General features: G+C 37.8%; 1 protein-coding gene across 3 annotated transcripts in view; it reads right to left on the reverse strand.

Annotated features, from left to right (window-relative positions):
* col14a1a (collagen, type XIV, alpha 1a) overlaps positions 1-13,515 on the reverse strand; it is a 98,944-nt gene that overhangs the window by 17,265 nt on the left and 68,164 nt on the right. For all 3 annotated transcript variants that reach the window (XM_066691295.1, XM_066691297.1, XM_066691296.1), the window contains 6 exons: positions 10,445-10,603; positions 9,672-9,749; positions 8,695-8,781; positions 5,549-5,602; positions 4,879-4,974; positions 3,332-3,385 (listed from right to left, as the gene is read on the reverse strand). In XM_066691295.1, the coding sequence (XP_066547392.1) occupies positions 3,332-3,385; positions 4,879-4,974; positions 5,549-5,602; positions 8,695-8,781; positions 9,672-9,749; positions 10,445-10,603 (528 nt within the window). The remainder of the gene's footprint in view (positions 1-3,331; positions 3,386-4,878; positions 4,975-5,548; positions 5,603-8,694; positions 8,782-9,671; positions 9,750-10,444; positions 10,604-13,515) is intronic.

Raw genomic sequence — 13,515 nt, forward strand, 5'->3', positions numbered from 1 at the left:
CCTGTATAAAAGACACCTGTCCACAGAAGCAATCAATCAATCAGATCAACTCTCCACCATGGCCAAGACCAAAGGGCTGTCCAAGGATGTCAGGGACAAGATTGTAGACCTACACAAGGCTGGAATGGGCTACAAGACCATCGCCAAGCAGCTTGGTGAGAAGGTGACAACTGTTGCTGCGATTATTCGCAAATGGAAGAAACACAAAATAACTGTCAGTCTCCCTTGGTCTGGGGCGCCATGCAAGATCTCACCTCGTGGAGTTTCAATGATCATGAGAACGGTGAGGAATCAGCCCAGAACTACACGGGAGGATCTTGTTAATGATCTCAAGGCAGCTGGGACCATAGTCACCAAGAAAACAATTGGTAACACACTACGCCGTGAAGGACTGAAATCCTGCAGCGCCCGCAAGGTCCCCCTGCTCAAGAAAGCACATGTACAGGCCCGTCTGAAGTTTGCCAACATCTGAATGATTCAGAGGAGAACTGGGTGAAAGTGTTGTGGTCAGATGAGACCAAAATCGAGCTCATTGGCATCAACTCAACTCACCGTGTTTGGAGGAGGAGGAATGACCCCAAGAACACCATCCCCACCGTCAAACATGGAGGTGGAAACATTATGCTTTGGGGGTGTTTTTCTGCTAAGGGGACAGGACAACTGCACCGCATCAAAGGGACGATGGACGGGGCCATGTACCGTCAGATCTTGGGTGAGAACCTCCTTCCCTCAGCCGGGGCATTGAAACTGGGTCGTGGATGGGTATTCCAGTATGACAATGACCCAAAACACACAGCCAAGGCAACAAAGGAGTGGCTCAAGAAGAAGCACATTAAGGTCCTGGAGTGGCCTAGCCAGTCTCCAGACCTTAATCCCATAGAAAATCTGTGGCGGGAGCTGAAGGTTCGAGTTGCCAAACGTCAGCCTCGAAACCTTAATGACTTGGAGAGGATCTGCAAAGAGGAGTGGGACAAAATCCCTCCTGAGATGTGTGCAAACCTGGTGGCCAACTACAAGAAACGTCTGACCTGTGTGATTGCCAACAAGGGTTTTGCCACCAAGTACTAAGTCGAAGGGGTCAAATACTTATTTCCCTCATTAACATGCAAATCAATTTATAACTTTTTTGAAATGCGTTTTTCTGGATTTTGTTGTTAAAATACACCTACCATTAAAATTATAGACTGATAATTTATTTGTCAGTGGGCAAACGTACAAAATCAACTGGGGATCAAATACTTTTTTCCCTCACTGTATATATATATATATATATATATATATATATATATATATATATATATATATATATATATATATATATATATATATATATCTTTCCAGAGCTTTTGGTTTATATATATATATATAAACCAAAACTAATTCACACACTGATTAAGGATGTTGCAGTTAAAACAAAAAAAATACAGCTCTGGAAAGAATTAAGAGATCACTGCAATTTTTTCTTAAATCAGCATCTCTACATGTATGGCAGTAAAACCAGAGAAACTGATAACTGATAATTCTGCAGTGGTCTCTTAATTTTTTCCAGAGCTGTATATATATTAGTTTTCAGGGAGAAAAAAATAAATCATAAAAGTTTTTTTTTTCTTCTTCTTTCTTTTCATGATCAATCTCAGTCAGGATTTATAGGAAAATAACACCTGTGCCAAAGCATACATTAGAAACACAGGCTGAATATTATTATCAACCAAAGTCATTGTTCACATTTAAAAGGAAGCTGCAAGCAGTGGCTTCATCAAATTAGGAGAGGAAGCAACAATTTTCAAATTACTGTCTGAAGTCAGGTATGGTCTTTCGATCAGACTGGTTACATTAGCATGGAAGAATGAATTGCTGAAGCCAGTAAAACAGTTCTGTGTTTGTTCTTTATGTTGGGGAACCCAGGCTCTCTTTAAATAATTTGAAAGCCCTTCAGTAAACTGCTATGTTGGAGGGATCTGAGGTACCACCATCTGTTTACAATGTATTGGCAAAGCAAATCTCAGAAATGGTTACTGAAATTAGAAGTGCATACTTGCAAATGAAGGCATGCCTCATCGAACACTAAAAGTCACAAGGAACACCTATGTGCTGCCTCAGGAAGAAGCACCTCGGACTGATGTATCTGATTCCACTTTAATGGGTAAATGTCTCTGGTCAATGAGGACCATACATTTCTAATGTCTGATTTTGTGGTGTTAAGTCTTTTTTTTGGCAGGGAGTTGTTTGTTATGGCATATGCTTTCACAGGCTTTATGTTTGAATAATGAAAATCAGGCAGGCTTCTGAACAGTTGTTATTGGAAAGGAACTTGTGAAAATGGGAAGGATTTGTCAATCCAAATTTCTGGCTTGCATTACTTCTATAAATTGATTAACACTTTTAAAGAAATGTTAATGCATGGATTAATTTCAATGTCTCGTACCAAAACAATAAGTATCCCCAATATTACATCTATATTGAGGAATAAAATGTTCATATTCGGATTTGCTATTTTTTATTAGATACTTCATCTCCTATCAAAGACATCTAGTTACTAATTGTTCCATGCTGACAACAGATATGAAACAGAGCAGTCTTGAGCTTATCTTTATATTATGAACTGTAGGATTGTTATGGCAGGGGTCAGGTAATATACCTTCAGGAAGATATCCATGCAGCGATATGCAACTTGAAATGTGGGAAAACAAAAATATGATATAGTAAATCTGTAGTGTTGCTGTGGTGCAAAAATATTTCCAACACAGAAACTGGCTGCTTAAATCTCAACTATTAAACAAATCTAATAGCAAGAAGTACCCAGCAGCACACACACAGTACACTTAATCCTTGCCTGTAATTTAAACGATTTTAAAACCAGTTTGAACAGTCTGACAGCTGAAGAGTTAACATCTGTACTTATAATTTCACCTACCCACACTCACCACTGGGTAATATTCACTACATGCTATGTTTTGTGCTTGAGACTAATAATTAATTAATTAATTAATGGACAAAGCATTGTTTAAGCATTTGGTTGTCTTGATATCATTATCAGCAGTAGATGGATGTGTTATCTCATTCACTGAACACAAGACAGTTGAACACTAACGATGTACGAAATTAGACCACAGTCATAAAGCAGTGATAGGATTTTTGGGTACTCAAAACTATAAAAATAAATATTATTTTGCACGATGTTAAAAAAAAATACATGCATCACTTTCTATTACCATTGAATGTGAGTCAGTTAGCAGTAAACTTATGTTATACTTTAAAATTGAGTAAGCTACACAAGAAATAGATGCAAGACTAACAAATTACACTGTAAACTCCACATATACGCCCTTACCTGCGTTCCTGGGGGACCGTTCTCTCCCTTTTCCCCTTTCTCTCCAATTGAGCCCTGCAAAGCAAAAATAGGCAAACCATCAACCAAAAGCACATATGGAAAATTCCTTTTACAGAAAATAACAATTTAATAGTCTGTTTACAACTTCCCAAACCAGAATTCCATCTTTCTCTAAAACATTCCTTGTTCTGGGATTTTGCAAGTCAAGTCAGTCAGTATACTATTAACGTAACATATACTCAGCGGTGATTGTAAAAAGGCAGTGCATTACTATAGCTTTGCACACTTACTGCTGCTGCCCAAACCAGCTGTAAGGTCAGGACTCTGTGGCCACATTCCTCCCAGGCTGTGATTTATCAGCACTTGGGGAGGAATTATTAACTTACAAGAGTTTCAAACTTAACCTCAATAACTTTCACCTTCCCTTATAAAATTATAGTAATGAAAATGTACAAGTTACCATGTTCAGCCATTCACAATAAGGTGTGTTTCCTTTAGCTATCATATTTGTGGCTTGGCATATTGAGGGATTACTAAAGCTTGGTGTTGTTATATTCAGATTTTTTTTTTTTTTCATTTGAACATACTGTAGTTTGCTGAAGGCAACTTTTACAAACATTCTTTCATGCGGTCGGTTCCAGAAATTCGTGCAAAACCCACTAGGTAGTTATTCATTTCAAGTGGGAATTATACAGCTATGTGGTGACACTTAGCCTTTTATCGACACACACTGTATTTACAATAAACATCCTTTCAATTATATGTTAACAGGCCAGTTTACTTGTTTTGTACTTCGGGCCGCACACAAATTTAAAGTAGAAAAAGAACAAACCTATCTTGCCACCTGTCACTTCATCTGGTTTCCAATTTTTAAAACACTGCTCTCACTCCCACATTCTTAATTCTTCTACATATTTATATATCCATCCCTTTTTACAAAAATATACCATTTAACCATTTATTCTGGGTAATTAGGCAACACCAAAATATACATTTACACGTTATCTTTGATTTGCTTCTATCTTCAATGCCTGCCATTCAAAGTCGGTTAATAGATGCCAAAATGTGACATATTCTGTTACATGACATTATTTTATTAATGTTTAACTCAGTGTAATTAGCTGAAAAACATAAAACATGAATAACTTATGTAAACAGTTTACTACTGCATGCATATGTTCTTCTGAATCCATTCCAACTTATCTGTGTGCAAGTTAGTAAATATACATTATTTGGGTGGCTTAGAGGAGGAAAAAAAAGGATGCTCATAATAGAAAATCATGCAATATTAGTAAACACACACGCTATGAATGTGGGCAGTAATTAATGAATCGCATGCACAAATTCTTGACATTTCTATTTATCTCAACTTTGTTTTCTCAGGTGTTTTCCGTAGGCAACTATATTACAGTATGGAATGGGTAATATTTGTTTTGCATAAAAAAATATATTCATAAGTAATCTAGAGTTATGTTTAGTATGACTGCACGTCTTGTAAACTGTAAGCATGATAAGGAGTCTGAAATGACGGGGGCCTTTTGTCTTACCGGAGGGCCCTGAATGGAGTGCCCACTAGGTCCTTGAGGTCCGGGGGGTCCCTGGGGTCCTGGCAAACCAATGTCTCCTGTGGGGCCTTGAGGTCCCTATCACATAAAACCAACCCAATAAGCATACTCAACAGTATTTCTTTCTCCTGGACATCCAACGGGTATTAAAACAGCAGCAAATATATATGTCTGAAGGAAATTCGACTTCATAAATTACTCTATTAAAAGTCATTGTATCGCAGGCAGTATAAAGGTCTGGGGAGTGTGGTTAACAATGTGTTCAGACAGCTTTATTGCCACTGTTAGCCCCTGTCGTTCACACAGGGTATATCAGTCTGATTGAAGGCAGTTATCAGAGACATTTACAGGTGAATGCTACAGTAGTGGACGAACTCAGACGTTGTCTCACTAATAAACAGTCCCTATAAAACAAGTGTCTTCCTTGCGGGTCATGTATATAAGTGTGGATGCCAGTGAAGTTTGGGATTAAGTCATACTGTATACTGGAACTTCTTATATGAGTCTTAACCATCAGTGTGTGAAAACCCTGAAAACAATAACTATTTGTTTACATTGTTTCTCTTTCGCTCGTGTATACCATGATGCCCCAAAGATTTTATAACCGGCTCCATGTTTCTCTGCTGTTAATCCGACGATGAAAATACTTTACCACTAATCCGGGTTCCCCACGCTCCCCTCGAGGGCCGCGGATTCCTGGACCGCCCTGTAATCACACACGTAGCACGATCACTCTCACGGTACTGACAGTTCACTCCCGTTATAGGTTTTCAGAATTTTTTAATGAACTTTTCCCCTATCTCTAATAAGTACAGAGAAGCTTCAGTCTCCTACAGAAAAGAGAAAACACACCAATGCTATCTCATAACTCACTAACTCTCCAAGTTATGAAGACTTTTTTCCCTGCTTGCAAGGCAGGTCTTTAAAGATAATTAATATTATGAAGCCTCTGTATTTACAAAGAAAAAAAGAAAAAGCTATAATGGTTCTAACCATGAGGTTGCTCAGTCTATTTCATTGGGTCTTCTTATACAGAGAGTTATTAGCTTCCTATCCCCACCCCCCACATTCTCACAATCTGTAAGAAGCAGCACTAACTCCAGGCATTAACCTCAGCAAGTCGCTGCACTTCCTGCTGCAGGCTGTTTTGTGTAATTGCCTTTCTTCCTGTGCCTTCAGTTCTCTGCAGTTGCATTAATTATACCCACAGGGCTTTAAAGTTTGCCAAGCACTTATGAAAACTGTGGGTTCTGGATGAATAAATGGCAGTAATCATAACATTTCAGCATGTAGCCAAATATCCATCGACAACCAACCAACTAATCATTAAAAAATACTTAATGGATATGACCTTAGAAAGAGTCTTCTAGGTGGAAAATAGCAGAAAGCACTTCATTTCAGATTTAGAACAGAATTTGGATTTACATAGGCTCATACCTGTAGAAGGTTTTACTAACGACTTTTTAAAAATATGTTCAAAAATGAAATTCAGTTGTAAAGGGAATCATGATGTATCATCACATATTGGGCCGTATTCATTATTTTTCTCCCATCATGCTATGTTAACACCTGTTTCTCCTAATGAGGAAAAAAACTACAAAAAAAGTGGGAAAGTGACAGATAAAACTTTCCGAGCACCAATTAAACTTCAAAATTCAATTAAAAAGCTTCATCTGAATGTCAGTTTGTATCTATTAAAAAGGGTGGTAAATTTAACATGATGTTAAAGTGACTATGGGCTATTATGTGTCCAGACATCCGGTTGCAAGTAGCAGTAATGTCATGTCAGGAGCAACTAAGTGCTATATGGGAGAAGTCTAATATATATATATATATATATATATATATATATATATACACTCACCTAAAGGATTATTAGGAACACCATACTAATACTGTGTTTGACCCCCTTTCGCCTTCAGAACTGCCTTAATTCTACGTGGCATTGATTCAACAAGGTGCTGAAAGCATTCTTTAGAAATGTTGGCCCATATTGATAGGATAGCATCTTGCAGTTGATGGAGATATGTGGGATGCACATCCAGGGCACGAAACTCCCGTTCCACCACATCCCAAAGATGCTCTATTGGGTTGAGATCTGGTGACTGTGGGGGCCAGTTTAGTACAGTGAACTCATTGTCATGTTCAAGAAACCAATTTGAAATGATTTGACCTTTGTGACATGGTGCATTATCCTGCTGGAAGTAGCCATCAGAGGATGGGTACATGGTGGTCATAAAGGGATGGACATGGTCAGAAACAATGCTCAGGTAGGCCGTGGCATTTAAACAATGCCCAATTGGCACTAAGGGGCCTAAAGTGTGCCAAGAAAACATCCCCCACACCATTACACCACCACCACCAGCCTGCACAGTGGTAACAAGGCATGATGGATCCATGTTCTCATTCTGTTTACGCCAAATTCTGACTCTACCATCTGAATGTCTCAACAGAAATCGAGACTCATCAGACCAGGCAACATTTTTCCAGTCTTCAACTGTCCAATTTTGGTGAGCTTGTGCAAATTGTAGCCTCTTTTTCCTATTTGTAGTGGAGATGAGTGGTACCCGGTGGGGTCTTCTGCTGTTGTAGCCCATCCGCCTCAAGGTTGTACGTGTTGTGGCTTCACAAATGCTTTGCTGCATACCTCGGTTGTAACGAGTGGTTATTTCAGTCAAAGTTGCTCGTCTATCAGCTTGAATGAGTCGGCCCATTCTCCTCTGACCTCTAGCATCAACAAGGCATTTTCGCCCACAGGACTGCCGCATACTGGATGTTTTTCCCTTTTCACACCATTCTTTGTAAACCCTAGAAGTGGTTGTGCGTGAAAATCCCAGTAACTGAGCAGATTGTGAAATACTCAGACCGGCCCGTCTGGCACCAACAACCATGCCACGCTCAAAATTGCTTAAATCACCTTTCTTTCCCAGTCAGACATTCAGTTTGGAGTTCAGGAGATTGTCTTGACCAGGACCACACCCCTAAATGCATTGAAGCAACTGCCATGTGATTGGTTGATTAGAAAATTGCATTAATGAGAAATTGAACAAGTGTTCCTAATAATCCTTTAGGTGAGTGTATATATATATATATCAGAACAGATTAGAGATGACCAAGTAGAAGACCACACAGAAGATGACAGAATGAGATAAAAAGCTTTGCTGCTGTAAGCTGGGGAAAAGACGCGACTGATCTTGCAGTGGATCGACAAAAGCTGATGAAGATGAAGAATATATATGTATACTATATATATCACCATCACCATCAGCCTATATTGATCCACACCAGCAAAGTTTATCTTCCCATCTTCTATATGGTCATCTTCTAGGTCTTTTTTTAATCTCTTGGTATCCATTCAATAGCCTCATTGGTCCACCTTTTATCTGTTCTTCTTACAGTGTGTTCGGCCCATTGCCATTTTATATAATACATATATTTGCATACAGTTTATTATAAGGTTTCAGTATTTCTAAAAGCAAAAAATAAATTATTTTGCATCTGTCAAATCACTTCTCTACTTTGACATATTCATGTTTTGGATTTGCTCACCTGGCACATCGTCTTTTCCGACACGTCTTTTCCCCTGTTTCCATATTTAATTGTCAGGAAAAGCAGTGAAGTTTAAAGCAACCCAAAGAGAAATAAAAAGGGGCCAATACCCAGCATAAAAGATTGAACAGAACTAGATATGCTCCAATAATAATAACCTTCAGACTATTATTTCAAGTGCTGAGTTCACAAATTCCCTCCCAGTCCAGAGATGCCTAGCTCTAGCAATGGAGACATTGGATTTCTTACCGGGGATCCCACAGGGCCAGGGGGGCCTTTACTGTCCTGAGAGCAGGTACAAGCATGTGGCATCGCTGGGCAGTTTTCCTCCTTTCTCTGGAAACACAATCACAAGACATGTAAACAAAGTGTAATATTAATCTCACTGCAGATCAAACCTTCTATCTGTACTGATTATCACTATGCAGACTTGACTTTATAGAGGTACTGTACTAAGAAAATTATAATTCAGCAACATGTCACATTCTGTCTATAAAAACACCCACAGATATATTTAAAAACAGAAGTAAATAATACAAATCACTCAACAATGTGAAAAATCTCAAATAAAATCACTTACATAAGCAAAGCTACTGATACATTTTATCTTCTAGTCACTTAATTTACCCTATTTTCCTGAAGCAAGCCCCTTCAGAGGAAATACTTATCTGTGTCAAATGTCTGGTATGAAATGTATATGCCTATGGTTATTATCATTGCTGTTTAATCTGTCTGTCAATATTTGTGAAGGGTTTTTCATTGCAGCACAGAGGAGTAATATTAATTACAGTTGTCTGAGAGTGAATAAACACATATGTTATGATGAACCATTATGGTACATTTTAAATAATTTCAAATTGCACCCAATTAAAAACAAATGCCCATGCACAGGATCATATATTATACAATGGCATGCAATAAACTAAGTGTGATGTTTACAACCTGCTTTACAGATAAAAAGAAAGCGACAAGTAGGATGTCACATCAAATATTGGCACAATCTCGGGATGTTGTCACGATGTATGGAGAAAGTGTACATCTGAGCTCTAGGACTCTACTTCCGTCAGTGTTTAGAGAAAGATCACTTTCAAGTGAAGTTCCCCAGTTCAATTCCGATTGCTTCACTGCATAAATTACGCTGATGTCGCTGTCTGAGAGAAGCAGCGGGAGGTCCTTCCGAGCAGTGCCCACTGAGCGCAGCATCACTGTAGACACTGTTCACTTACCAAGCCCGGCAGCTCACAGCACTTATCCCTGCTTGCCCACGACGTGCTGCAAACGATGTCAAACATCTGCAACTGGAACTGAGGGCACAAGGACACACATACTATTAATCTACTGGAAATACCACAAGCAAATAATACATGAGTTTGATTACGGAAAAGTATGAGGAAATCCCCAGCCCCCTGTTAATCTGTATATAATTGTAATTTTATCTGGATTGTACAGATTACAGCCCTTAAATAGCAAACAGAAATGTATTAATCAGATAGTCCAGATTGGGCTAAATGCCTTTATTTACAACATTGGCATGCATCTTTCTGTTCTCCCACAATTTAATTTGTAACAATTGCTTAACTGTGCGCTGACTGCATGGGATGTTTGGTTTTGCAAAACTAAGATAACACTGAGGGACCAGATGTATTTTGAACTTAAAGGATATTATTTGTTCCCTTCATACATTTTAGAGGTTCATAAAAGACACAGATGTGGTTTGTAGGTCCTTCACAAAGAAGGCTTTAAGAAAAACTTTTGTCATGACATTTAGTACCAATTTCACTAAGATGAAAGTAAAAAAAAAAACAGGCATTTCAAGACATTTATAAAAATGATTACAATTCATCCTCATTAATTAAAATCCAGCATTTTAGAGAAAAGTGCTTTATTGGAAAAGTACAGCCTTTGCAACTGCATCTACAGCATTCAAAAAAAATTAATTAAAAAAATAAATGACTTTACTTTAACACAACTATAATACTGGTTGCATCTTTTCACTTACCGGTGCAGAATTGTCCCTCTTCCCTCTGGATCTCACCATCCTGCCCAGTATTTCCACACCATCAGCAGTGATGTTGCCTGCAGCATTTATGGGCTTCTCTCCCACCACTTTGCAGTCAATAACGGCTTTGGCCGTAGTCTTGCTGATGGCTACATGCAGCTGTGTGTGAGAAGACACATACCCGAGTTACTCTAAAGCCACATTTTGAATCCGTTCATTCTGCACCATATATTCCATGTAAAACAGTCACATGCCATCAATGGTGACCCATTGCTCAAATAATCCTCTTTTTCTGAAGTACATACATTGCAGTTGGTCCCTTTTCTGATAGGATATGGCTCCTGTACATTGGAATGGTTGACCAAGGCTTTCCAGAAAAGTGAAAGTGAAAGGAAAAAAGTTGATAGGCATGTAGTTTACAGCAGGGAATCAAGGCTAAAACCAGGAAATGCAATGACAATAATCCCAGAGTATCAAAGCTTTTATCCAAGATGTCTGAAACAGGAAAAGGGAAGACTTGATTTCAAATTTTGAAAAAGTGATTGCTAATAATAATCTACCCATCCATTTTCAATCACAGCTTCAGCCAGTACAGGGTCAAAGTGAGCAGTATCCTAACCTGGCAGACAGAGGGCACAAGGTAGGGTACACCCTAGACGAGATGCCAAATATCATAATGTCGGCCAGGGCAGACACTGGGAATTGACCTACAGTAACGTATTTCTAGGACAACTCTCTTCTCTGCAGCTGTGGCTCTGTGAATTACTTATGCTATGAAAATGATGCTGAATCATTGCAAGTAAAACAGTCCTTGATACATTTCCAAATATGTGACCATTCGGGCTACTTAAACCATGACAATCCCATTAATGTGTCCTTTGAAGATGAAAAATGCATTGATTATTTTTGAGACATCTTGTTTATTTGAGCTTTGCTTTCTCTGGCCTCCAGGAATATGCCTCTGTGTTTTAAACTGCTCAGATGGTATCACTTTATTTGATCACTCAGAAGCAGGTTGTATTTCTAAAGCTAAACTCCAGTCAATACGGAAGATTAACATGATAAAAATGTAATTACAATTAATGCTTTTGATAAAAAGTTGTCTGAAAGTAAAGTGCAAGAGTTAAATATTAGAAAGTTAGATTTGGAAATACGTAGCATAGTCATAGTGTGGATAAATATCAGACACTTCTAATGACAGCTACTACAGGTAGTAAACCCTGCAGACAACATCAATAACATTTCTATATATTTTATAAGGACCATGGTATTTGACCTCAATTACTGTGTTTAAATTATATTTGCTGATAGTTCAAGGTTTTCTCCAGATCACATCTGTATTAGCTATAGAAGTTTTCTAGACTTTTCAGTACTTTTAAATATAGTACCAAATTATAATCATATTTTAGCTATATACAATGAAAGTGAAAACAATACAACAAACAATTTTTATATATTTTATACAAAATAACAAAAAGCCACAAAATATATATATATTTTTTTTTTGCAGGAGCCTACCTCTGAAGATTATCTCTTGTGAGATTAAGTTTATATCTTTGTCAAGCTCAATTTTAACTTATCACATTTCAGTGATTGCTTCATGGATTTTTGGACTGAAACTCGATTTTCAGTTCAGTTCAGTGGGTCTGTGCTTTGTGTGTGTGCCTATGTGTGTGTGTGGGTGTGCAAATATGTCAGTCTCTGGTTGGTCTTGCTACAGGCTTTAAGAAACAACAGGACTAACTTAATTATGCTTCAGAGTAGACAGTTCAATTGTTGAGAATCATAGACGTCTCTTTTATAAATTGATTTTTACCCTTAAGAAAGATGCATTCTAACAGTTGAAACCAGAGGATTCAGAACAGTAATTTGATTTCATATTGGCAAGGAGAGGCAATGCTGTAATAATAATACATTTAACACATATAAGCAACATTAAAGCCCCTGCAGTGCTTTAAAGTTATCTGTATTTACGCATTAACATTTTTCTAACTGTTAAATGCATATAGTGTTTGAATACTGTTGGGCACCACACAAGACCTCTTACTTGATGACTTTTAAGATAATTCCCATGCCGACATGATGTAGGAGCCTGTTTCACGTAGTGCAGTATTTGTACAGTTTCTTCAAATGTAACCAGTTGCAGTTTTTTCCCCCCTTCTGTCATTAACTGCATCAAAGTGATGCCTGAATGAAAATGAATCTGGACACTGTCATTTTTTCTCATAACAGCTGAGTCTGGGACCTTTAATAGCAGTGCAGCCTCTTTGCTCTTTTTGAACATTGCCTCCTGTGCACGGCAAACAGAAAGGAATGCAAAAGCCAGCAATGTTATTGGACATGAATCAAGCCCGTCAAGATGTTATCCTCTCACAATTACAAATGTCTAAAAATAGCAAGCTCTTTCCTGTGCTTTTGGAGAGCTGCTACAGAAAGAGAAATTTGGTAGCTTTTAAATCCTCAACTTTCAAGAAAAGCCACTGAATTTAATCAAGTCCTTTACACATATATTTTCAGAAAATGCCATGACAAAACAGTACAGTGTCTATCATTAGCATGTGTGCACACTGTATGCAGTTTGTAGATCATGCATAGCTGAAACCTTATTGTGATAATTGGATGTGTCAAGGTTTTAAATTGCTTGTAGATTGATTGATTGATTGAAGAAAATTTGATAGAACTTTGATTAAATAATCAGACACTGTAATAATCAGACCTGAGACAAATATGGTTGTTTTGAAGTGAAATATATGTGAATAAAATAGCTTAAATATTGAAAAAACTAAAAGTTTTCACAAAAATACCTTTTTTAAGTAAGAAGTAGAAAAAAAAAGTGAATGAGCTGTCGTGGCCATCTATAGTAATTGGTAATTGATGGTTAGCTTACGAGTGCAAGGTGCTGTGAATTGGGGATACTGATTAGGCTTTAATTACTGTCTGTTAGAGTGACAGATTTGAAAATAGTGGGAAAATATTTCAGCTGTTTTGTTTGTGTTGTGGTCATAATGCCGATTGCAATACTCCTGAAGAATAATTTTTTTCTATGTATAATGATGTGACACGTTCCAAAT

Source organism: Amia ocellicauda, chromosome 18 (assembly GCF_036373705.1).
Source record: "Amia ocellicauda isolate fAmiCal2 chromosome 18, fAmiCal2.hap1, whole genome shotgun sequence".
In the NCBI taxonomy this organism is placed as follows: Eukaryota; Metazoa; Chordata; class Actinopteri; order Amiiformes; family Amiidae; genus Amia; species Amia ocellicauda.